At 39.3% G+C, this 27,248-nt stretch overlaps 1 protein-coding gene across 5 annotated transcripts in view; it reads left to right on the top strand.

The window, feature by feature from the left end:
* The window catches only part of dpp6a (dipeptidyl-peptidase 6a), a 290,499-nt gene that overhangs the window by 232,343 nt on the left and 30,908 nt on the right, over positions 1-27,248 (top strand). For all 5 annotated transcript variants that reach the window (XM_051940642.1, XM_051940643.1, XM_051940644.1 and 2 more), the window contains 5 exons: positions 4,334-4,386; positions 5,400-5,481; positions 11,716-11,836; positions 20,926-21,080; positions 21,324-21,421. In XM_051940642.1, the coding sequence (XP_051796602.1) occupies positions 4,334-4,386; positions 5,400-5,481; positions 11,716-11,836; positions 20,926-21,080; positions 21,324-21,421 (509 nt within the window). The remainder of the gene's footprint in view (positions 1-4,333; positions 4,387-5,399; positions 5,482-11,715; positions 11,837-20,925; positions 21,081-21,323; positions 21,422-27,248) is intronic.

Below are 27,248 nucleotides of genomic sequence, written 5' to 3'. Positions count from 1 at the left end.
TGAATGGGAATGCTTCTCCAGCGGACTTCACCACGTTCCTGTGCTGTCCATAAAAACAGAATATTTGTAGAGCAGGTGTGCTCATAAATAGTTTGGATTTCCAAAAAAAAACAGGTGAATGCTGGAGATTATTTCAGGTTTTTTTGGTTAGAAATCAGCAAAATGACACATTTTTGTAGCTAGAAACTGTAAAACTAGAAAGAAAATCATCCGATTTTTACTTTGAACCACTCATCTGTGCTTAGATTTGCTTTACTGGGAAAGCAAATCCATGCTTATTATAGTGATATTTATCAAAATCAAGTCTCTCATTTACATATTTGTCAAAATTTAATAGTTTTCTCTAGCTAATTTCAATAAAATACAAAACAAATCTGACTTCCTATGTTAAAAAAGTAAAAAAAAAGCTTGTTCCATTGTAAAACATAAATTAGTTATATATTAAACCTCTGAACCTAAAGACTTCTGTGCAGGTGTGTGTGGGCATGTTTAAGAATTCCCAAAGTTTGTCATCATTTCATAGGTTCATAAACCACTTATCTGTGATGTACCATTTGATCAGCAACATGATCCAAGTCTAAGCCTATGTTTGCAATAATTCATCCAGTGTGCACCAGCTATTGTACCAGATTCTGTCAAGAATAAAAGAAAATACACATATTTACACTCTTCATGCAGTAAAATATCTATAGTATGTAGAATTGCTATTTTTTCCTGATGTTAACACCTGGGGAGAAAATGTTGCACATTTTGATTCCAGGTTCTTTTAGTTTTTGTCAAACAAATGGTCAACGAAATTCAACTTTCTTTTGTTCATTTTTCTGTGATTCATGGCGTTATACGTTTGTTTTATTGCACACATCACATTTATGAATTCTCTATGCTTCTAGTCATGGTTGTGTTGTTTCCATAGAGGTGCAGGACTTTATGTTGCAGTGAAAAAGGAGCCCACAAATGTGGCAGGAACAAAAAAAATGCCCAGAAACTGCTTGGAGTTCACAGGCTTAATGTTCCGACTTGTGTAGCTAAAATATCACAGAACTCCTTCAGCACTCAACTCAGTCATTAGTCCACTGTCGCTCTTGATCAAGGGTGTTAAACATGTGGCCCGTGGGCCAAAACCGGTCCTCCAGAGGGCCCGTGGGACGACTTTGTAAAGTGTAGAAATTATAGAGAAAACACTGCCTGCAAATTGTAAATTTGTAGAACTATAAGTTTAAATAATTTCTAGACCATGACAAGTAAAATACCAGATTACTCATTGAACCTTTGTTATTTCGTGTCTCATTTTGGTAATATTTTGTCGCTTTTTTGTCATATTATTTCTGATTTTTGTCGTTTTATGTTTCCTTTTTGTCTTGTGTTTTTTGTCTTATTTTGTCAGTTTGTGTTGCTCATTTTTCTAGTAATTTGTCTTGTTTTTGTTGTCATTTTGTTTCTCTTTTTGTAGCTTTGTTCTTGTTTCTAACGTGTTTTTGTTTTATCTTTGTCATTTTGTTTCTCTTTTTGCAGTTTTGTTTCCTTTTTGTCTAGCGTGTTTTTGTCTTATCGTTGTCATTTTGTGTTTCGCTTTGTTGTTTTGAGCATTGTTTTTGCTGTTTTGTGGGATTTTTTAAATCTCCCTTGTGTTTTTTGTGTGTTTTTTCTCTGTCATTTTTGTCTTGTTTGTGTCATTTGTCCATTTTTTTGTCACTTTGTAACTTTTTTGTGTAATTATTTGTCTTTTCTTTGTTTTGTTTCATGTCGTTTGTCTCATTTTTTGTCATTTTGTTTCTCGTTTTTGTGTCTAATTTTTCTAATATTTTGCCTTCTTTTTGTTGTTTTTTGGTCTTTTTTGTCTTGCTTTTGTCATTTTGATCATAAAGTTCAGTCATATATCGCTCATTTGCAGATAGCTGTGACTAAATGTTGTGTTCCTTTGTAGACACTCTGTGATCTGGAAGTTGTAATGTATAAATGATAAACTGAGGCTGAATGTTGCTGAAACTGAATTTATTTTTCTTCAGAAAGTTCAGGTTGTTCATGATGTTTTGTAAAAAGATAATTCCTTAAATGTGAACATCTTCGCACTAAAACAAAGAAAAGATTTGGGGTTGTGGTTATTTATAGGTTATTATGCTCTGCTTTTACTGGTTCCACTTGAGATCAAATTGGGCTGAATGTGAACCTGAACTAAAATGAATTTAACACCCCTGCTCTGAAGCATCTGTTCTTCAGCAGCCACATTTATAACATAGTTTTGATTTATTGTCTTATTTTTGGGTTTTATTGGTTTTGCGAGCAGAAAAACTCTCCGTATGGCTGATCTCACATCACAGCTGTCATTAATCTGTAAGTTTGTTTGTTTGCTGTGTATCTGCAGCGTGGCAGCTTGGTAATGACTGCTGGTCAACATATTTATGAGTCGTGATTACATCTCACACCGTAACTGTTGTCTGACAACAAGCACAGAGAAAAACAAGAAAACCAAAAAAATTCTAACAACTAAACTGTGAATGTGGCTTTACGTTGGCCGTAAGCCATCCTCACTTTGTCCGAGAAAATTCAAAGCAGCTTCTGGTTAAAAACAACAGAGCTGTTGATTTGGAAACTTAACAACTTAACACCACCTTCAGGTTTTGCTGCGCTCTCTGGCTGAAAGTTTTGCGTCTTTTTATGCCTCTAAACACACCCAGAATCACTTCGAGGTGTCATTGGATGTGATCAGAAACTCTGAACCACTGGATTTGCATGAGATGTCGACTTACTCCTAACTTGTAGCCTTGATATGAAAAGGCCTGAGACACTGAAATGGCTCAATGTGGCTTTTGGAGGCCAGGTTTTGTAGATATTAGAGCCCTAGCTTGTCACATACAGCCACTTTGTCACGACTCAATGCCTCGAGTGCTATTTTTCAATTTCTGATAGACCCATAAAAACCGATGATGTCAGAAATATGGCCATGAGATATGTTTTGTCACAAATGTCAACCTTGTGATGCTAATGCTGTGAAAGGGCGTATTTTTAAAAAAAAAAAAACTGAAACCTTGATCTTCTCCTAAACTTAACCAAAGAGCAAGTGGAAGTGAAACTAAAGTCGCAAAAGAAAATGAAACGAAGGGAAAAAGTAATAGCTCAGTCTCCTTGGTAAAAATTCTGACTTTTATCACCAACAAGCTGTTTTTGTTGGTCTTTTAAACTGGAAAAACTTCACATCGATCAGCCAAAGGACACCTTGAACCTGTCTCTGAGACTCTGACAGTTTCTCAAGCCTTGAGAATGGTTTGGGTATATTTCACTGAAACTGAATACACTTTAGATTTTATGATATATCTGAAAATGATCCCATCAAAATTAAGATTTTTACCTTGTTAGCATACATTTGTGGTGTTCTTTATATGCCGAAAAGTTACATCACTTGTGAAATTAGCAAACAGCGCTGTCGCAGTGTGAAAATAATCATGTCCAAAACATGAATTCAGACTTCCAGGGTTTCGTACATTAAAAACCTGAGGAACCAACTGAATGGCCGAATTACTCCAATATTACAGTTTTTCATGTGTAGCATAGAGCGTAGAGTTTTACAGTGTTTGGATAGAGTTATAAGTGAGCTGATGTGCTCAAGCTGCAGCGAACCACAAAGTTGTGGGTTGAGACAGAGCCAAGGACTTCATATGTCTGCATATTTTAGAAAAAAGCAACAGCACAGCCTTATATCCTCCTGAGACCCGGGACCATTCATTTATGTTCTCTGCAGTGGATGTTTGTTTTTTTTATCTATATTTTTTGACTTATTTGAGCAACCTGCTAAATCTTAACATGCTCAGTAGAAAACATTAGTCTATTAAAGTTTAATGAAAAACAGATTGACATTCTTTTCTAGTCAGCTTACTTTGGTTTCAAAGTGTCACTGTTTTGTTTTCTAAAATCTAAAATAAAAATATTTTTTCATACAATTCTAAATTTTTATTTTAGCTCCAAAAAAGGCAGGAAATCACAAGAAAAAAGTTCAATTGAAAGATACTTTCCCCCCCTCGGTTCTCAGGAGGATATCTAAGTCATTTTAGAAGATATCATAAACTAGAACCTTTTTTAAATGGAAAAATTTACCTGAGATTGATTTTACTTTATCCAATGTCTACTTTTAAGGTTAAAAAGATTCATTATTGTCAACTTTTACTGCTGCTTGTGTTCAGTTTTAAAACAAGACACACTGCTATCTTATTTATTCTCACTGGACTTCATAAATATGGATATCTTCACTGATTCCAGGCAACACAGGAAAGAAGTGATTTGGTACGAACTAATATGTCAAAGTTAAACTAAAGGTGTTTCCTGCATCTTCTTCTTCCAGGTGTACCAGTATTCCTACACGGCCTTCTACATCATCTGCAGCCTGGAAACTCCGTAAGTAGGCGTCAAAGCTGCACTGTTCCGTATACATCCAACTTCATTATGTCATCCTGGAATATCTCGCCCGACCTCGCCGCCTGTGACAGCGAACGGAGCTCATTTACACCTGTTCTCACAAAGCACCTCTGACCTCAGCCACATTGTTTGCCTCCAAACCTCCCTGAATGCGATCTGTGGAGTGAAAGGAGGGTATCTGGCAATCTGTGGCCTCAAATCGCAGTTAGAGTTGCCGCCACATGTGCAGATGTTATCCTCGCACACGTCTGTCCTCTCAGTTTACCTCATAACGACAGACCTCTAACGAGAAGTTTGCAAAATTAGATGCGAGACTACCAGAAATGAGATTAGGGCCTCTGAAAATGTCATTCCTGTCCTGATAATACTGCTTGAAGATATCCTTTTTAAAATGTCCTTCGACGTTGAGCTTAAAATGCCCGGAGTAGAGAACAAGATGAGTAAAGCATTGCAAATTAGAATAAAAAACATATAAAGGAGCAGCTGTTGGTGGAATTCACAATAGAAAAACATGACGTGCATTTTCAAATTAGTCTCAGTTGATCAGGTGCAACAGCCCCCAGCGGCCAAGACATTTTAAGGGCATTTTGTGCTCTAACTATACTTACTTCCCTTTTAAATTAGTTCCACATCAGGTCACAGTGTGACAGAATTGTCAGCAGCTCCTCCGGTTTAAATCCATTTACGTGCTGCCACCCAGTGGTGACGTGCCAACCAGCACCTCGGCTGATGACCTCATTCATCCTGAGCTCCAGACAAAGACGTAGAGGCAGTGGCACCTCTAATTCTGCAGCCTGCTCCGCACAGCACTTTTCCCCATAAGGAGAGGTGACACTGTTATAGAGCTCCGGTATTTATGGATACTCTTAAACCTCTGTTCTCACATGTTCTATGCTTGTTCCTGTGCTGCTGCAGGAGGAGATGCTCATTGTGTTTGGGTTTATGTGTCTCCACTTCTATCTGATAGCATCTTTTTTTTTGTTGCACCCCAGGGAGACGTGGAACCTGAACCCTCCGGAGGTTCGAAATGCTCAGCTACAGTATGCAGGCTGGGGCCCGCAGGATCAGCAGCTGGTAAGAAGAGCGAGACATTTTTCATGAATCCACTGTCCTTACTTCTGTTTCCTGGGCAGTGAGTGAATAAAATAAAAAGTCAAGCGACATCCATCACAAAAGAATAAAAACCTGCCCTTGAAAAGTAAAAAAAAAAAAAAAACCTTCACAGCACACCCACAAAAAGCAAAGTAAGTTTTGACATGCTGTGTCCTTCGCTGCCTGTTTATAATTTTAATAGCTGAAGGAATTAATTATTTTTGAAGGTGTGCTTCGGCCAGGAGGGCTCAATGTCAGCCAGCTGATGGGAGGGGTCCAATGATTAGCAGGAGCCAAGGGTCCTAAGTGTGTCCTTTGTTTAAACCTGCATTAATCGATTTTTGTGGCCACTCGGGACAAGGCGAGCTGTAAACTCAACACTGTCAAATCATCACCTTGTAATGCGAAAATGGCAAGAGGTTAGCAAACACTGGCTCACATGGAGCTTTAACATTCATCAGCTGTGTTCTTTTGGCTTTGTCTGCTTGTGTCCTTGCGAATTTAAGCCCACCATTAACTCTCCTTTTTGTTCTCTAACAGCTCCTTGGAATTATCCAACTCTTTATTTGCTAATGCTCCTCTATATCTGGCTAAAGTTGTTAATCTATCACTTGGGTTTGGGTCCAACATACACTACCATTCAAAAGTTTGGGGCCGCCCAGACAATTTTCATGTTTTCCATGAAAACTCACATTTTTATTCATGTGCAACATAAATGCACAAGGGTTTTCTAACCATCAATGAGCCTTTCAACACCATTAGCTAACACAATGTAGCATTAGAACACAGGAGTGATGGTTGCTGGAAATGTTCCTCTGTACCCCTATGGAGATATTCCATTAAAAGTCAGCCGTTTCTAGCTAGAATAGTCATTTATCACATCAGCAATGTCTTCACTGGATTTCTGATTAATTTAATGTTATAGTCACTGAAAAAACTGAGATATAAGATTTAAAAGATTTTTAAAAAAATAATTATTGATGGATTTCATCAACTTTTCCATTGTGTAATATGGGTGATAATCCAAAGTGTGCATGATTTAGAGCTTTTTTACAGTAAAACACTTCAAGGGGACACCGATGACATCAGTGAGATTGAACCCTAACAAGTAAGCACTGCTTTTTCAGTCATTGGCCCAGATTGCAACAGAGTCTTACCAAAATACTGTTTGAGTATGAAAACATTGGCTTGGGATTGTAGCCTGCACGGAGAAAATAAAGCTTTGTGGAGGCACTGCGAGAGTGGAATGGCATTTCATTGAGAAGGCAGCAGAAGAAACATGACAACAGCAATGCATTTGAAATAGAATAGCAAGAAGATGCTGCCGAAACAGAAATTGTGTACCACTTGTGGCTGGCTTGGCCGTGTCTGTAGAGTTACCCAAACTGTGGTGCTTTCCATCCTTATGCAGCTTTTCATCGGTGCAATTTACCATCTGAACAAAAAAATACAACAGGAATCACCTCAATGCGCCATTACATTTACCAATTGAAGCTGCAAATGGCATTGGTCGGATTCTTGCATCCTTGCTGGTCAGCAAATCCAAGCGTGTCCACCAGGTGGCACCGCAGCTGAGAGTGTATTTCAGCCTATGCATGTCATCAAAGCTGAACTCTGATCACACATGTAAATTTTGAGGCAGATTGGAGCATATACAGGCTAGTAGGACAGCATTTCCTGTGTCATGGCGAATTGTTGAAATTCTGTCTGCCACCATTTTCACGCCCTCAGACTTTTGCCAAGCATTTCGATGACTTTTGATCACCCATGCCTGGTGTATATCCTTGCCAAATTTGTGCTCTGTTGAGTTTATCGCTTTTGAAAATGTGCAAAAATTGATCCAATATCGTCAAACATCACACATAATTTAAAATGGCTGACTTCCTGTTGGGTTTTGGGTATGGCTGTCAATTACATTTTTGTGCGTCTTGACGAGTTACATATGCCTACCAAATTTCATAGCTGTAGGTGACATATACTCGTTCCTGTTTGAAATTTTCCACGTGACGTTATTGATCCATTTTGGTTCACACATGTGCAGTTCCACTAAAATATCACATTTTTTGCCTTCCCTGATGTGTGTGCAAATGGCTTCACTAGCTGTAACCTTCAAGTTCAGTCAAAAGACGGCTTTGTTTCCTTTGAAAATTGCCTCAAGACAATTCCATTTCTGACAGCGTGCCCTCAGAATTGTGACAGGGCCAATCCTAATCTCCCAGAGAGAGCGTTTTCCTCAAGTCACTGATATGATATAAGTTTGAGTGTTTGAAAACATCTCGCCAAAAAAACAACTTTGTCCCTCAGGGTGTAAATCAACCTAATGATTCGCTGAGATTCGCCAGTAAACAAATTTCAAATTAAACTCCGCTGTTTGAACGGTCCTTTGCATTCCTTCCGAGATGAATCATCCTCCGCCTCCATCATCACACAATCAAACTTGTCACGGCATTAATGAGCTTCAGTCTGTCGCTTTGCGGGGCAGTCAGACTGTAAGCGATCACATCCTGCAGCACAATGCTATTAATTACCTGTTATCTCATCAGCGGATTAATTAACACAGTTGCTCGATTGATATAGCCTCAAGTTTCCCACCATTAGTCACGAGTTGTCTGCGAGTTGTGTTAGCATGAAAACGAGCAGCTGCTTTCCCCTGGAGGTTGGCGTGTCCTCCGTCAGAGAGGTTGAGGGTGACGGGAGACGTGTCCGTCAGCTGAAACAAGCAAGCACAGACTGGAAGCCGAGGCGTGTTTTGTCATATCTAATATGCATAAATCAGCCCACCTGTTACCCCGCTCCCAAATCCCTCACGCACCTGATTAAAACCCCCTTTTACTCCCCCACAGAGAGTCCTCACACACATGCTCATTCATGCACAAACACAGCTGTCCAGACACGTGTTGAGCTGCTTGTCAGGCTAAAAAGTCGACGTAATTTGATAAGATTTTCACAGCAACATTTGTCTGCAAAAATATGTTGCTTTCTTAAACGTGTTTTTCTTATTGTGGAAAGTAAATCCCTCAGTGAATAGAGTTTTTCTGTAGGTTGCTAATCTTCAGTGAACACATTCAAACAAGTCCAACGAGGCTTAACCTTTGTGTTACATTTGAGAGACTTTTTGTGTATGTGAGAGAGAAAGAAAAAGACAAAGTCCCTTAGGAATATAATGTGTAGGCTATTCTTTGTTCCTGTACTGTTTAGAATTTCCTCAGTCACATTTAGAGGTTGACAGATGTGTCTTTTTCAGGGCCGATACTGTTTAGTAGTAATCAAAGAGGCCGATATTTTGAACCGATATACATATGCAGTAAAAATGTTAATTTTGGTGCCAAAAATGTAATAATTTTAACAAAAAGGTTTATCAAAAGGCCTTTATTATAAAGACTTTTTTTCAAATTGTTTCTTTTGGTGTTGATATACCAGCACTTTTAATGAATTAATTCGAAAATAATGCTGCTAATAACCACACAGCGATGACTACAGATGGGGAAAGGTGGCTGTGTCAGAGCCAAAGTAGCATATTTTACTTTAATTTTTTTAATGGGACACATTTGAAAACAAAAATGATACACATAAACAGAAAAAAGCAGATTATTGGATCTGATAATCAGCCACACTGATCATGTTTTAAGCTAAAGCTTGCCAATTAGTGAGAATTTAAAGAGAGTTTGCTAAAAATTGATAACTCAGAGGGGATATCTTGAGAGTAGTGTCAGTTAAGATCAACAAACCCTGGATCCTCCACTTCCCATAATGCATCTTGACCACATCTTTAGGCTCAAAAATGCTTCTAAGCTCACAGTGACGCCTTACAATGTCGATGTAAGACCACTATATTTACCATGCTTTGTTGAGATCCATTATCTGTCTCTGTAACTATGCTGTTAATCTCTCCAAGGCTGGATTATTGCAGCTCTGAGATTCTCACTGTTTGGTCTGAAGCAGCTGCTAGACTCCCAAATGGTTACATAATAAAGGGAAAGCATCACAGCTGTACGAGCATCCCTACTCTGGCTGCCTGTTAAATTCAGAATTGATTTTAAAGTGCTTTTATTTGTTTTGTAAAGCCGTGCATGACTCCTCTGCCTCTCCTCCACCTCCGGCCCGCTCACGTCCTCGATGAAGGCTGCTGGATAAAGAGAGACTCAGCTTTTGTGGTTGAAACTCCAAAGTGTTTGAGTAGCCTGCCCCTTTCAGCCCAATATTTCACCTCCAGTGATACTTTTAAGAAAAATCTCAAGAGGTTTTCAATGGCTCATGGTTGATCTTATCAATACTTTAGTATTTTATATTTCTGATTTATTGTGTTTTAAAATTCAGTCTTACAGTTTGTTTTCCAATTTTGCCTTGTTTTTAGTATGTATATTAATTTTATTCAGTTTTTTATCCTTTGTTGCCATCTTTTGTTTTATCTTGTTTTTTTGCACAGGGAGAACATGCAAACTTCATGCGGAAAGATCCCAGAAAAGACACTAAATAATGGCCTGAAAGGACATAAAATGCTGCAGGAATAGCATAAATGATGGTACATAAAAACAGGCATAAATTACACAAAATATTCAAAACTTAAACAAAAAGATGCAATGACTGATACAGAAAGACATTACCTGGTGCTAAAAGATGTCAAAACATTGCACAAAAGATGCCAAAAATTGCGCAGATATAAAAAAATGACTCAAAAAGATACAAAAAATGACCTGAAAAGACATAAAGAGACATAAAACGCTGCAAGCATAGCACAAACAATGCTAAAATGTTGAGAAAGCATACCAAAAAACACTAAAATATCCAACACTGACACAAAATTAAGTGCAAAAATACACCTAAAGACACAAAGAGGACACAAAAAGTGATACAACAAAATCATCTTCTTAAATTTCCTCAAGAGGATGAATAAAGTACGTGTTTATCTATCTGTATCTACATTATGCTACCTCAAATGCATCACATTTCACTTTAGCAGAGTCATTTTGTCATTGTGTTGGGGTGGTTGCATTGGTCCAAACAAACCAGAGTCTCCAGATTGATATTCTGCTCCAGATATTCTGCTGACTGCTATCGCTGGCAGATTCCTTCCTTCCTTCGTTCCTTCACAGAACGGGGCCAGGTCTTCTCTCTGTGCTGTGGCCTAGATTAGCTTCTATACAGGGACTCCATCTGCACCAAAGTGACACCAAAGCACACAGCTTCTCAAGAGTTGTAACTCATTCTGTGTTACTTTTTTTTCTTTAAAGATGCAGCATTTCCTGCAGAAACTTTCACCCAATTTGTCTTTCTGTATGCTAAATGCCTCATTGCTGATTCACAGCATATAGAGAGATGGATTTATTCGATAGTGTTCCCTTTGTAGCGCTTGACTCTTTTTACACAGTGGGAAGGAGGAAAATAAAAATCAACATGCGGCCGTCGTATGCAGCCACAACATCGGGCTTCCTGCTGAGGGTAGCTTCATCATTTAGGCAGCTCAGAGTGAATATTTGTCGGAGCATCACTCACAAACCGATAGCATGATACCTGCTTGAGGCCAAGAGATTCCATAATCCTTGAGATACAGTGAGCTCCTTTTCTGTAATAGCCTGAGATTGATTTCAGCATGGCATTAATGCTGCAACATTTTAAAATTCCAGCCCCAAGAGCCGCCCCGCCCTACCTAGTTCACCGTGGGTGCTGATGATCTATTATTCTCCATAATGAAAGAGTTGACCTTCAGTTATCTCGAAAGCCCCGTAGGCCCGTGGAGGAGAGCGTCAAAGTCAAAATCTGCTCCCAAGGTGTGCCGTCTTATCGGAAATTGAAAAGACTTATTTTTCTCTCTTTGTACTTAACTCAAAACCCCCAGTTTCCCTCTAATCATGAGGTGCGGCTGCAAATATGTATGCTGCTGCGGTGCGCGACAAGTGGAAAAGCAACATGCTAATGCGCTTTTTGACCCCGAGGTTGATCGAAACTGCGATATCAAGACTTCTGCTTGCCCCAGGTCTCCCACCTGCGATGCTGTGTTGCCACACTGTCCTCTGCTTTACTCTTTGGCATGTCGATAATAACAACAAAGCTTATTCAGGAAAGTCCCAGTGTGAAGACTGCCAGTCAGCATCAGCTACAAATCAATGTCCTTGTAGCTGGAAGGACACTTCAGCGGGACAAAAGCTGCTTTAAGGTCCTGGATTTTGCAGATTCACGGTTCATAATGAGATTTATTGTTTTTTTTCTGTCTTGTAGATCTTCATTTTTGAGAACAACATCTACTATCGGTCCAAGGTGGAGAGCCGCTCCATCCGTCTGGTGTCTACCGGCAAAGAGGGCGTCATCTTCAACGGGCTCAGCGATTGGTTGTACGAAGGTAATGCCAGGAAGCACGTTGACAGCAAAGTCTGACAGTTTGGAAATATCACTTTTGCTGTCTTGTGAAAAATCTGTCTGTTGAAGTTAAAAACATGAGGTGGTTTCATGTATTTCATGTGGCCTCCTAGTTCTGGAGAGAGGAAAAAACTTCTTGACCAAAAATCAGTAAATACACCCTTTTTCTAAAATGCCAAACTGTTCTTTTAAAGCAAATATCTTGACTTTAATGGAATTTTTATTTTTATTTACCCTCAGAGGTGTTTAACACTGTATATTTTTTTGTTCAGTTTTACTTTCTGCTGCCATGAAATCCATACAAATCTGACTTCTTGAAATGATTTCCCCTAGCTAAGAAATACTCCCTGCACATAACCCCGCATAAATGGTCATTTATACACTTTGGTTTTTGGAATTAAGCAAGAAATAGTCAGCTTTAGAGGTTGACAGAGAAGTATCGTGTGACCTCTTTGGTTTTTGTACAATGCTAAGCTAAGCTAACAAGTGCTGGCTATAGTCTTTGACCTTAAAACCCCTCTTGGGTATTGTGTAGGTCAGCTTTGTTTTGCCAAATGATCTCATCTTGTGGTGTCAGACATCAGGACATCAGCAGTGGATCCCTGTGGGACCAGGTTGGATCAGGCTTGTTGTTGTTTGTGCTGATGGTCAATTGGTTCTACATCTGTGGAGTTTGGAGGCTTGACATTGCTTTTGGATCTTTGTCTTGTTCCTTTAGCAGTTTTAAAGAGTGGCAGGACACTCTTGCTTGCTGGACTAAGCACTAACATTGGCAAGTTTTTTATTACATAGAATTGTGGGTCTCACAGCAGGAAGTTTGCGCTAGCACCCTGATTATTGTGCACGAGAATGAATTTGATTATTCTGTCGAACTGAACCTTGCTGCTCATTCAAGTAACTACTAAAACTACTAAAATCTGCATTCCTGTCTGTTAATGTGACTGCATGAAGTTTAGTTTTTAGCCAAGTGAAGCTGTTGCAACTTTAATGGAAAACTCACCGGGGTGTTTATCCAGACATGAAGCCGTCGCATTCAGACTCCATCAGATTACGGGAAAGGAGCTAAAGTCATGATAAATACAGAAATTATGCATGTTCAGGCTCTTTCTGTCTCCTCTCTTTATCCCATTACTGTTAATCTGAGCTCTGCAGCAACACGTGCATCAGAGAGTAATGACATGAGACAGTATGACTCCCAAGTGTCTGCAGGCACATTAGTATTTTTGGCATGTGGCGCTTGATTTCCTGCAGGTAAATTAAAAATGGATATTCTGTCAATTTGCTTCTGCTTTACACAGCCACCGAAAATGAATGAATGTTCTACATCAGTTGATTTGCATTAATTCCGTGTGTGTGTTGCGATACAGAAGTCGAAGAGCTCTCCTAGCGTCAACACGGCGGATCAAAGCTCACCTGTGCGCCTCGCAGTGTAAATCAGAACAGGGGGACTGCGCTAGCATTTGAGTTTATATCTGCTGGTGGAGCAGTGTTTTAATAACAGAGATGGGGAGCTGCAGAGTCATAGATGCACAGATAGCAGAAATACCAAAAACCTGAGATACACAACAAGCTGTTAGTCCTGCAGGAAACACATCCGTCTGATGATGTAAACGGCTGCCATATCGTAGACCGCTGAGGCTTTGGGGGTTATTTGAGGTCAACACTTTTCATTTTGGTTTTTATTTAACATAACCCACCCACAGCTCCCCTTATCGCTGCCGAAATTTGAAACCGAGTCCATCCTTCAAGAGCGATCCCACATTTAAACGTTAATCAAAGCGTTATTGCGGTCTCTCACCCCCCACCCCATCCCCACACCCCTCATATTTATGGGCTGCTGAAGGCCCGGTAATTTACACTCACCACTTATTGACCAGATAAGTCTTTCAGCCAGAGATAAAACACAGAATCAGCCCCATAATGTTGAGATAAAAGTGAATCATAGGACAACAGAATTGTATTTTGTTCCTTAAGTAGGTGATGTGATGTGGAAATATTTTATTGTGAAGAAAAACTGCACATAGAGTTCAATGTCAGTGCTGATGTTTGCTGTATTTGATAGAATTAGCAGTTTAAATATGCTGATGTAACACAGAAAACATTAAAGACAACAAAACACAGGGTTAAGATAGTTTTAAGTCGTGCTCGATTAAGTTTACTGCACTAATTGGGTAGTATTTGCCCAAAAGTATGCAAACACACCAGTTATTTGAGGCTTCTTTCCATGTTTTTTTGCCCTTTAGTTCCAATAATTAGAAGTCTTAAAGGCCCTGCTCTTCAGAAAATCACATTTTTTACCTCATTAGTGTGCCCACATGGTGTTTTTTTTTTTTTTTTTTACATGCTAAGAGGCGCATTTTAAGCCAAAAATGTAACTTAAGGAACCGATTCTGTGCGACTTTCATTGTCTCTTATAGTTTGGGTGAATTACTCCAATACTACACTGAAAATTGTGCAGTTTTACAGTGTTTGAGCAGAGATGTAGGTGAGCTGGTGTGCTCGAGCTGCAGCAAGTGGAAAGAGGTGCATAGCGAAATAGCCGTGATTTCATAGATCTACACTTTCTACAGGAAGCAGCAGTGTTGTGTTACAAATAAGCCACTAAAGAATAATTTTAATAGGAAAAAACATCTAAATATGTAACTCCATCCTTTTTCTCACAGGACTAGCATTAGCCAGGGATCTCCGCTAATTTGTAATAATTGCAGCAGTCGTCTTTTTTTTGCCCATAATTTGCCAACTCCACGACAAGATTCCACTGCAAATTATCGTCCATATTTTGCCAAACAGACACATCCTGTGATAATAATAGTCTTGTGTGCACAAGTATCACTGTGATTAGGAGCAGTTTTGTCCTTTTTTTTTTTTTTTTTTGCAGGGTTTCTGTTTTCTCTGCACTTTTCTTCTGCCTCCTTCTCACTTGAGAATTACAGAGGCTGCTTTGGCAATTATAAATGAAACTTTTTTAGATGGAGGAGATGCAGGAACATATAGAATAGAATAGAATAGAATAGAATAGAATAGAATAGAATAGAATAGAATAGAATAGAATAGAATTAGAAATACTTCTTATTAATCCATGAGGGGAAATTCAGTTGTTACAGCAGAAAGAGTAAGTTTACCTCCATCATAAATACATATAAATTAGCAAAAAAAGTAAAAGTGAACAATAAGAAAAATGCAGAATGCACAATAAGTGTAGCATTTACAGTAGTGCCGTTCAAATATTTTAGGAACATTTAGAAATGTTTTTATTTTTTGAAAGAAAAGCATTATTTTTTCAATGAAGATAAAATTAAATGAATCAGAAATCCAGTCCAGACATTGTTAATGTGGTAAATGACTATTCTAGCAGCTGATTTTTAATGGAATATCTCCATAGGGGTACAGAGGAACATTTCCAGCAACCATCACTCCTGTGTTCTAATGCTACATTGTGTTAGCTAATGGTGCTGAAAGGCTCATTGATGATTAGAAAACCCTTGTGCAGTTATGTTAGCACATGGATAAAAGTGGGAGTTCTCATGGAAAACATGAAATTGCCTACGTGACCCCAAACTTTTTTACTGGTACTGTGCACACTGAATAAAATGTCCTAAGTGAAATAAGAATGTACAAATGCTGAAATGTTTTATGTGCAGTACAAGATAACCTCAGTAAATCTGAGTAAAATGTAGACTTTGCTTTTCTTTTGCAAATGCGCCGCATGAAACAGACGTTGAGGGTTCATTTCTAAATCACATGAGGTCCCCAGGTGGTTCTAACCTGATGCAAATAGGACTTTTGATACCCAGAGATGGGTTTTTAGGAGTTTAATCAGCAACCAGAGAGGCTCTTTCATGCTCCATCATGCAGTGGCATCTTTAACAATAGCTTGCTTTGAACACTATGGCGGCAGTTTAGCTTTCAGCATGACAATGGCCTCTGCACGAATCCATCCAGAAATCCCCAGTTTGATGGTGTTGGAGCAACTTTAGTGGCCTGACTTCAACTCCGTCCATCATCTATTGGTTTGAACTTAGAGCTGTGAGCCAGACCTTATCGCCCAACATCAGTGTTGGACCTCGGCGGTGCTCTAGTAGCCAAATGGAGCCACGTTTTCACTGCCAGGTTTCACAGGCTGGTGCAAAGCCTGCAACTGGAGAGAGTGATAACAGCAGAAAGATGCCTTTAGTTATGGAACGAGATGTTAGGCAGTTGCTTTCCAGCGCCCCGCATGTCAAAACGTCTTGGAAGCTGATGATTTAATTTGATCTGGGCTTATTTTTTTATACTTTAAACACACTAAAAGACCTTTTCCAGTGCCGTTAATGATGAATCTCCTTGGGAAAAGTGTATATGTGAGCCTGTAAATAGATTTGGCGTTGGCCCAGGAGGTGATGCAAGCACCTCCGGGGGAGCTTAGAAGCCGTGCCAAGCTGTGTAATGTTTACATTCATCAGTGAGACTGCAAGGCAGACGATTTTCCATGCTAATGACTCACGCTCTCCTCTGGCCAAGGTCAAGCTGAGGCTCAGACTGCTGCTGCTCTGGAGAAATGAGGTCTTAAGCTCTGGCCATCGCTGTGCAGCAGATTTTACGCTAAGGGGTGAAAGGTTGGCAAATAATCTCCCAGGCTTGAATATCCTCTGGCTTGCTTTGCTCGTCTTAATCCGTGTGTGTTTGTCTGGTTTGTAGGGCAACGGGAAAGCGATGAGAGAGAAAGAAGAAGTAAATTAAAAGCAAAATAAAAAAAATATACGAGGAGGATACAGCCAAGAGCCCCGTCGGCTGTGTGTAATAGTCCAAAAGGCCTCGGGAGAGTCTCGAGTGTTGTGTCATCTGTCGGCTGTCTGATTATTGAGGCCGTGCTGATACTGACACATCCTGCAGTGTGACGCAGCCCGAGGAAACAGCTGTTTATTGGGCTCTGGTGTGCCGAGATAAAAACCCGGCGCCGCTTTGATTTGAGTCGCGCTCGCCCCATAGATGTTTGGCTAGATGACTGTTTGCATCGAGAGGCTTGTTCGCCGGGGTTGTTTCTGTTTATCGCTCTGTTTGTGTCGGAGCCTGCAGGGCCAGAGAGGAACCACACAATCAAACAGTTGCACACCGGAAAGGGAGAGATTAAATAAGGGAATACAAAAAACAAATGTTAGTTTTAGCTTGGTGTGAATGCTGAAGTCAAACTGAAGTCACTTAGGAGTGGTTTGGTAGAACTTTTTCTTCATCAGGGTTTGGGACAGTCAGGATTCTCCGGTTTTCAAAGTCAATGAATTCTTAAAGATTGGGTTTCTGTTTATTTGATAAAAATCTTTCAAGAATAATGGTTTGGAGTCATTTCCAGATATGTTTGAAATCATTTTAACATCCAGTTGGAAGAATCATGAGACTGTAAAAAGAATAGTGAATAATTGAAGAAGCAGAGGTTGAAAAATCTTGTCTTTCAGTCTTTCAGTCTTGTATCAGTCAAGCTTTAAAAATGTTGGATTTTATGTTTCCCAGAATGCAATTCAGTCATGTTTTTTGGAGCCAAAGTCATGACATTGTGCCCAACTGTTCCAATGACTTCTAATGGGGTTTATCAAGTACTGCATTTAAGTGTAAATCTAAGTACTTAACTTGAGTATTTCCATTTTATGCAGCTTTGTATTTCTGCTACAGTACATCTCAAAGGGAAATATTATACTTTTTAATCCACTGCAGTTGTCTGGCAGCTTTAGTTACTCCCTAAATTGCTTCTTCTTTTTTTTCCAAATATATAGTTTCTGTCCAGCAGTGACTTTCTATCTCTAAGTATGGTTATTTTTAAATGTTTGTACTAAACTGAGGGATTAAGTGTTCCTTTCTTCTCCTTTTTAAGCCAAATAAACTATTCAGGGATTAGCTGTTTGTTGTCACAAAAACAGGGCTGTTTTCCTGAGCTTTTTCTTTTTTTTTTAGAAATATGTTGTTCTCAGAGGGCAGCAATGCTACAAACACTACTATAAAATAAGACGCACTGCAACAGGAAGAAAACTGTAAAAGAGAAGGTTTATTTTTCAAACATTTTGAAGCCCAAATGTCCTCCAATTCTATAGAGCTCCATAAGCAATGCGCTGTAATGGCATTTTTCTTTGTGCATCCTCTAAGAAAGTTTTCTTTGCACTGAGCAACAAAACTGTACGTGAGGATTTTTTAGCAGCAAGATATCACCTCTCTGTCATGTGCTTCTCTCTTTGGTCTAATTAGCACTTTCACTGTATTATCAGTCAGCACAGTGAGAGAACAGAATTATATTTAGAGTAATGCCTGTTTCACTGACACCAAAATGAAGAAAGAACCAGAATGTCGTGTCATCCAACTAGATTTGCTCGTCAGTGAGGTGTGTATTCTTTCAGTTGAAATGCATGTTTCAAAGTCGTTGTTTATTCAGGACAGCTGCTCGGAGACTTAGTTTTGTGTCATTTGATTGGCAGAGGTGAATGCTACTCAGACTATAAATATCCAAAAACATAGAATCAGTGGCCTGAAAGTCCTCATCGGGCACTTGGAACAAAACCTGCATTTCTTCCTTTGCTGTGCTGCTGCTTTAGCGTGTGTCTCCGCTGCCCTCTGTTGGAAGCATGAGATTATATTTTCTAAAAGAGACTTGATCACTTTGTCAAAATATGACTCCTACATCAGCATACAATTAATACACCCGTGTGTGTGAGGTTGCATTCTATTAATAGAGGGAAAAAAAATCACCTAAATGCCACCTGGAACATTTAATTTTCCATTCCTCATCAGTCACTTTGCCTAAATGTGTCACCTTGCACTCATTATTTCTCATTGGCCACTTGACTGGGGCTATCTCATGCATTAGTAATGTCCTGTGCTCAGTGAATAATGTAGTCTGCACAGCAGGATGGAGAACACAGAGCGAGGAGATGAGCCTCCGACAGCTCACCTTGGTAATCATCACAATGAGGCGGCCATGAAAAGAAAAAACCGACACGGATCTCATTACTTAAGAGGGAAAATGAGAGTTGGCTCATTAAAAGTGGCTCTCTTGTCTCGCTTTTTCCTCTCTTTCTTTTGTCCTCTCGTTTTCTTTTGTTATCTCAGGACACTTCTAGAAACATTTCTCCTCGACCAGCCAAGGTGACGGGGCGTCCCCAGCCGAGCGGATCCGACAGCCCGGCGGTTCCACTCCACGTGGAAAGCTTTTTAAAGCTGCCTCTGGTGGAGTCAGCAGGCAGCGGTGGGAGCGGCCGTGCTTGAAATCGCCTTTTTATTTTATTTTTTTCTCCCCCCTTCCTTTCCATCGTTTGCAAATGCACTTTAATGCCGCGCCGCTCTGTTCATCATCAAACAGCGAGATCCAATCTTTTCCCGCTGAGTTCTGCCTGCAGGGTGCAAGTGGACACACCAGGCACCTGGAGTTGATACCGCCATTAGCTCTCATGTCTTTAGCATAACGATTACCAGCTTTTTAATTAGCCAAACAGTGTCCGGCATGGAAGAGATACAAGGGAAAGCACTTTTGCAGAGCTGCATCAGAGAACAAATGCACACAGACATCTACGCCGAGAGTGTTTGACAAATGATGCTGCATATCAAGCGATTCCACCAAGCATGCACGGTTAATGAAAATGCTAATTGGTGGCTGATGTCTGTTAATTCCCCGAAGCCAGCACCCAGTCGCACAGATAAACAGCATTAATGAAATTTTAATTGCAAAAAGTTGATATAAATGTAGCTGGTGGCGGGGCTGCAACAATAAGTCCAACAGTTTGCGTTGTAGCCGCCGACTTAATAATGAAGTCGGATTGTCAAGGCAATGTTTTATGTTGTCTAAAAAAAGTTCCCTCAGCTTGCGTTTATTTGCATAATTTCTTGATGAGTCACCGCGTGTTGACAGAGGCATTTGTGGGTGTCGCTGCAGAGATGAAGCACCCAGACTTGCATTCGTTCTCCATTATTTTCAGGCTGTCTGTCGAGCAAGAGTGTTTGTGTGTGTGTGTGTGTGTGTGTGAGTGTGTGATTGCTGCATTATTTCACACACCTGCATGGAGAAGGACTCAAGGGAACCCTGTAGGTCACGAGTCTGAAATGAGTTGGAGCGAGTTTTTCTTGCTGAAAATGGGTAGCAACAACCTGAAAACTAAAGTTATCCGGTGGTAAGAAATTGCTGTTTGGTGCAGTTCTAGGAAACGGCTTCTATTTCGGTCAATGGGCTTTGCTGAGATAAAAAGTTGATGTGATTTATAACCTCAAAGTTGTGTTTTTGTGTGCAGGTTTAAAAGAGAGTCCAAATACAGATAGTTATACTGTATTCCTGAAGGGACAATGAGAAGAGCTGCTAGTTTGACCAGAACAACCGATGTAAATCCAGTTCTGTGTAGGAAGTAGAACAATGGAGGTGAGGTGTGATACCTCAGTGTATAAGGTGAATTTTAAGTTGTGATGTTGGATAGAAGACAACAGCAACTGGACGAAAACATTGAGAAGGCAGAAAAATGCCACTTTACTACCCAAGTTCAGGGTTTCCAAGAAGAATCTATAGTAGGTACCTTTGTATCCCCTAAATCCAGCCTGAAAGAGGTTTTACTGTGTTGGATCTGAAGTCAAGACCAAAGAATTGACTTCAGAATTTTAGGTTGGGATGTTGGATAGTGGACATTGAGAAGGCAGAAATATAATATTACTACCGTGGTTTAGGTTTTTCAGGGTTTCTAAGAAGAAATGACAGCATTTCTACCCTTTAGAGGAAAATTATATTATCATTCACTTGTGTTCTTTGGTTTTTGACGTGCTTGTAATAAAAAGAAATGCTCAGCTTTCCACCCATAAATCCCTTGTGATGTCCAATAGGAGATAACATTCACGCATGAACAACTTAATGAGCAGAAAAGAGAAAAGTGAAGCACAAAGAGCGCCGCTAATGATAATGAGCATATTATGCATTTTAGAATATATTTTTCCCGAAACGCCCGTTCATTTCTATCCCTGACAAGTAACAACGGTGTGATGCTGCTGGCCTGCTGCCATGTAATTAACTTGTGTTTTTGCAGTGTTTTTCCCCTGCTGTTACTATGATTGATGGTCATTTCGCTCCGACTCTTCCAGAGGAGATTTTCCAGTCCCATGTCGCCCATTGGTGGTCTCCAGATGGTGCCAGGTTGGCTTATGCCACCATCAACGACACTCTGGTGCCCAGGATGGAGCTGCCGATGTTTACAGGCTCACCCTACCCAATGGGGAAGGACTACCATTACCCAAAAGTATGTATTTTCCCTTCATACAGCGTTTTACTGATCATTTTGTAGTAGTTTTAGTTGGATTACTCGAAAAATTCTGACACCAGAGTGTCCCCTGCTTTCACCCTAAGTCAGCTGGGAAAGACTTCAGCCCCCACGACCCAGTGAGGATGATGGATGGATGGATGGATGGATGGATGGATGGATGGATGGATGGCATTTTATAGTTGACTAAGCTGCGTTTCTTCGCCTTCTTGTCCTGTTCAGGCTGGTGAGGAAAACCCAGTCATCACTCTCTATGTCGTGAACCTCAATGGTCCTTTGCACACCATCGAGATGAGGAGACCTGATGATCCCAGAGTAGGGTGAGTCACACAGAGAGTAAAAGTTAAGGGCCCGACCAATACTGGATTTTTGGGGCCAAACAACACCTGTTTTCAAAGAATTAAAAATACTTATATTGACATACCAGCAAATGTTCTTTTGAAGTATACAGTTGTTCCCCACTCTCCTCTTCTCCCATCCCTCCTGTTCCCCCTCCATCTCCCCTTTCCTCTCCACGTCTCTACCTCTTCTGTCCCTCCCAACCCACCGGCCAGCAGGCAGATGGGTCCCCCCACATAAAGAGCCGTATTCTTCTCAAGGTTTCTTCCCGTAAAACGGGAGTTTTTTCTTGCCACTGTCGCCTTAGGGTTTGATCTTGGGGTTCAGGCATATGGGTTCTGTACAGCATCTTGAGACAATTTGACCTGTAACTGGCACTATATAAATAAATTGAATTGAATTAAATTGGATTCAAAAAAAGTTACATACAGTTGTGAAGACCATGCATGTCATGGTAGTCTTGAATTTCCAATGACTTCTCAACCAATGATGGGATCATTGAAAAATTTGTGTTTTTGTCACAAAAAACACTATACATGTTGGTTCTTTCCTACATTTATTATGAAAAGGACAAAGAAAAGGCCTTCTGGAGGAAAGTTCCGTGGTCAGATGAAACAGAAACTGACCAGCAGTCATATTTCCAGAACCTATAATGAATAAAAAATACAAAAAATGCATGGTTTGCATTTATTGAAGAGTTCTAGGAGTCGTGAGAGTAAAGTGAAGTAAAAACAGAATCATCATGAATTTTGGCACAAAAAAATGCCATAGTATACTATGTCAAAAAAACTCACTAATTTTCAACATGTCATAAAAACATACCATATGGTGAAATAATGCAACACACCATACTATGACGTTTTTACAGTGAAGGTTCTACAATGGAACCAGTCTGACATGTTCAGGTGTTCTTTGTGTGAAAACTCAAGAGATTTCAGGTATCAGAAGGTGGTTTTCAACTTTCTTTGTTAACTTTCTGCTTCAACTTTAAACTAAATTTCCTTCACTAAGCCATCCCTCTGGATTTCCAGTAAGCTGTGTTCCTATTGGCTGTCCAGGTGGCTGCTTGGTGTTATCAGGAACACCTGAGCAGCTCAGTGTCTTCCTGCTTTATGTCTGCAGTCAAACATTTCCTCTGCTTCTCTTCACTGAACAAGGTTTGGCTCTGTTGCTTTAGTTTGTTCTTTAGGTGTTGGCTTGCAGCTTCCAGCAGTAAAATCCTCTTTAATGTGTTTCTTGGTGTGTTTTAGGGCTTTGTACTGGATAGTTGTCTTGGTAAATGTGGTTCTTTAGCCACAGTCAGCACATGGTGCTAATGTGTGCAGTGATTAGTGGATTTGGTGCAGCTGAGTTGTGTCTTTATCTTGGCTGTAGTGAGTCTTGAGAGGTTTTTGGTCAGACGCATTCTGTATTCTTGTTTGGTCTGAAAGCACCAGAAGAGTCGACTCATGAGAGGAGAGAACAGGAGATTTTTGCTTCTTCTGTTGCTCTGCAGTTTCCAGCTTCCTGACATTGAATATCAAGTTTCTATTTTAAATGATTTACCATGTGAGCCCAAGAAGATGTCGATAAACTCCCTTCATCCCCTGGACACAAAATATTTTATTACCATGTAAAATCTTTGTTTAAGAATATGTTTTTGAGTTTCAATCATAGTTTTTTTTTCTCTTTGCTTGTGTAGTTTTGTCATCTGTGTGAAAGGTGCTAAATAAAGTTGAATTGATTTAACTGACTAACTCATGATTGTGACAATAAAAGTATTTTTATTGTGATTTAAGGGTTTGCTTCATTTTTAAGGTTGGGGTTAAAATCTTGACAGGTAAAAAAAAGATTAAAGAAATACACTACATTAGTGTGTTTCATTTCAAAATCAGACATTAGAAAAGAATAAAAGGTGAAAAAAGAGCAAAACTAAACATTTAAGAAGAAACAAACTAAAGACAAAATATTTGAAGAGACACCAGTTAGACTTTAGAAGATCAAATTGAACAGAACAGAGAAAACAATCCAAAAGAGCAAAAACAGATAAAGGTCTTAAAGCGTTTTCTAGTCTGTGGGAGGCAGCCAGAGTAGCCGGAGAAAACCCACGCATGCACAGGGGGAACATGCAAACACTTGAACACTTTAGGACACTTTCTACTAACATACTCCATTAAGACACTTTCTACTGAACTCGAAAATGACAAAAAATAGATGATGAATGTGCAAAAAAAGATAAAATAGTATCTGAGTGAGTAGCTCAGGGGGATAAGAGGAGAGACTACCAAGTTCAAGACTTGGCAAACCCTTAACTCACTGAGCTACAGATCAGATAAAAAGAAATAATACTCTAAGAAGATGTTTACGACTAACTTTCTGTATGAAAACACTTCCGACTAACATACTCCATTAAGACACTAATTTACTCTATGAGGACACATCCTACTAACATACTTCATGAAGACACTTTCTACGAGCATACTCCATTAGGAAACTTAGGACCAACTTACTCCATTAAGACACTTTGGACTGCCATACAACTGCCAAAGTGAATGTCAAAAGCACAAAGAGAAAGAGGCCAACTGCAAAGGAGCCATGGTAGCGCAGTGGATTCAACCATTGAACACTGTCTAAGACAAAACTGAGATGTGAGTTCGATTCCCAACGTAGCTGTCGGTCCTCGAGCATACAGAGATTTCACTGCTACAGAAATAATGTAAAGTAGGCTACAAAACACGCTATATAGCAGTTCACTTTAAAAAAAATCATCATGAATTTTGGCCAAAAAAATGCCATAGTATAGTACATCGAAAAAAAATGACATTTTATCAACATGTCGTAAAAACATGCCATATGATGAAATAATGTAAAGTAGGCCACGAAAAACGCTACGGAGCAGTTTTCTTTGAAAAAAATCATGAGTTTTGTAAAAAAAAAAAAAAAAAAAAAAAAAATGACATATTTTCAACATGTCGATGAAATAATGTAAACTGAGCTGTGAAAGCGGTGCCAGTGTAGCTCGGTAGGTTAAGCAGGCGAAGCATGTATAAGGGCTGGTCTCCGACGCAGCGGCCCAGGTTCGGTTCTTGCTTGCAGCCCTTTGCTGCATGTCTTCTCCAAACTCTTCTCCCCATTTCCTCTCTATCTCTCGTGTCAAATAAAGCCCAGAAAAGGCCAAAAAATATCATTAAAAAATCAAGTAGGCTGTGAAAAACACTATAGAGCAGTTTCCTTTGGAAAAAAAAAATTATCATGAATTTTGTCCAAAAAAACGCCATAGTATAGTACGTCGAAAAAAAATGTCATTTTTTCAACATGTCGTAAAAACATGCCATATGATGAAATAATGCAAAGTCGGCCGCGAAAAACGCCACAGAGCACTTTATTTTGAAAAAGAAATCATTATGAATTTTTTCAAAAAAAAAAACGCCATAGTATGTCGAAAAAAATGACATTTTTTCAACATGTCGTAAAAACATGCCATATGATGAAATAATGTAAAGTAGGCCTCGACAAATGCTACTGAGCACTTTTCTTTGAAAAAAAAACATCATGAATTTTGTCAAAAAAAAAACGCCATAGATGAAATAATGCAAAGTCGGCCGCGAAAAACGCCACAGAGCACTTTATTTTGAAAAAGAAATCATCATGAATTTAAAAAAAAAAAAAAAAAAAAAAAAAAAAACGCCATAGTATGTCGAAAAAGAAATGACATTTTTTCAACATGTCGTAAAAACATGCCATACAATGAAATAATGTAAAGCAGGCTGTGAAAGTGGTGACTGTATAGCTCGGTGGGTTAAGCAGGTGACGCATGTTTAGGGGCTAGTCTCCGATGCAGCAGTCCAGGCTCGATTCTTGCTTACGGCCCTTTGCTGCATGTCTTCTCCCCATTTCCTCTCTATCTCTGCCGTCAAATAAAGCCCAAAAAAATACCGTTAAAAAATCAAGTAGGCTGTGAAAAACATGACAGAGCAGGTTTCATTGAAAAAAAAAAACATCATGAATTTTGTCCAAAAAAGCGCCATAGTATAGTATGTCGAAAAAAAATGTCATTTTTTCAACATGTCGTAAAAACATGCCATATGATGAAATAATGTAAATTTGGTCGCGAAAAATGCTCAGGAGCAATTTTCTTTGAAAAAAAATCATCATAAATTTTGTCCAAAAAAACGCCATAGTACAGTATATCCAAAAAAATGTCATTTTTTTCAACATGTCGGAAAAACATGCCATATGATGAAATAATGTAAAGTAGGCCACGAAAAACGCTAAGGAGCAGTTTTCTTTGGAAAAAAAATCATCTTGAATTTTGTCCCAAAAAAAACGCCATAGTATAGTATGTCAAAAAAAATGACATTTTTTTCAACATGAAGTAAAAACATGCCATATGATGAAATAATGTAAAGCAGGCCGTGGAAAACGCTAAGGAGCACTTTTGTTTGAAAAAGAAAATCATCATGAATTTTGTCCAAAAAAAACGCCATATTACAGAATGCCGAAAAAATGACATTTTTTCAACATGTCGTAAAAATATGCCATATGATGAAATAATGTAAAGTAGGCTGTGGAATGGGCCCCTGTATAGCTCAGTGGGTTAGGCCTGTAAACCATGTATAGGGGCTGGTGTCTGACACAGGAGTCTGGGTTTGAGTCCTGCTTGTGGCCCTTTGCTGCATGTCTTCCCCCAACTCTTCTGACCATTTCCTGTCTGTCTCTATCTCTCCTGTCAAATAAAGCAAATAAAAACACTGGAGAGCAGTTTACTTTGAAAGAAAATAATGCTGAATTTTGTCCAAAAAAACGCCATAGTACAGTATGTCGAAAAAAAATGACATTTTTTCAACATGTTGTAAAAACATGCCATATGATGAAATAATGTAAAGCAGGCCGTGGAAAACGCTAAGGAGCACTTTTCTTTGAAAAAGAAAATCATCATGAATTTTGTCCAAAAAAAACGCCTTTTACAGAATGCCGGAAAAAATGACATTTTTTCCATGTCGTAAAAACATGCCATATGATGAAATAATGTAAAGTAGGCTGTGAAAGGGGCCCCTGTATAGCTCAGTGGGTTAAGCTGGTAAACCATGTATAGGGGCTGATGTCTGACACAGGGCCCTGGTTTCAATTCCTGCTCGTGGCCCTTCTATGCATGTCTTCCCCCAACTCTTCTGACTGTTTCCTGTCTGTCTCTATCTCTCCTGTCAAATAAAGCAAATAAAAACACTGTAGAGCAGTTTACTTTGAAAGAAAATAATGCTGAATTTTGTCCAAAAAAACGCCATAGTACAGTATGTCGAAAAAGAATGACATTTTTTCAACATGTTGTAAAAACATGCCATATGATGAAATCATGTAAATTTGGTCGTAAAAAATGCTAAGGAGCAGTTTTCTTTGAAAAAAAAAAATCATGAATTTTGTCAAAAAAAATGCCATAGTGTCGTACGTCGAAAAAAATGCCATTTTTTCAACACGTTGTAAAAACATGCCATATGATGAAATAACGTAAAGTAGGCCGTGAAAAACACTATAGAGCAGTTTTCTTTGAAAAAAAATCATCATGAATTTTGTCCAAAAAAGCGCCATAGTATCGTATGTCAAAAAAAATGTCAGTTTTGAACGTCGTAAAAACATGTCATATGATGAAATAATGTAAAGTAGGCTGTGAAAGTGGCCCCTGTATAGCTCAGTGGGTTAAGCAGGTAAACCATGTATAGAGGCTGGTGTCTGATGCAGGGGCCCAGGTTCGACTCCCGCTCACGGCCCTTCTATGCATGTCTTAACCCAACTCTTCTGAACACTTCCTGTATCTCCTGGCAAATAAAAACA

This window comes from Acanthochromis polyacanthus, chromosome 20, assembly GCF_021347895.1.
Source record: "Acanthochromis polyacanthus isolate Apoly-LR-REF ecotype Palm Island chromosome 20, KAUST_Apoly_ChrSc, whole genome shotgun sequence".
Taxonomy (NCBI): domain Eukaryota; kingdom Metazoa; phylum Chordata; class Actinopteri; family Pomacentridae; genus Acanthochromis; species Acanthochromis polyacanthus.
This window is presented reverse-complemented; position numbering and strand designations above follow the sequence as displayed.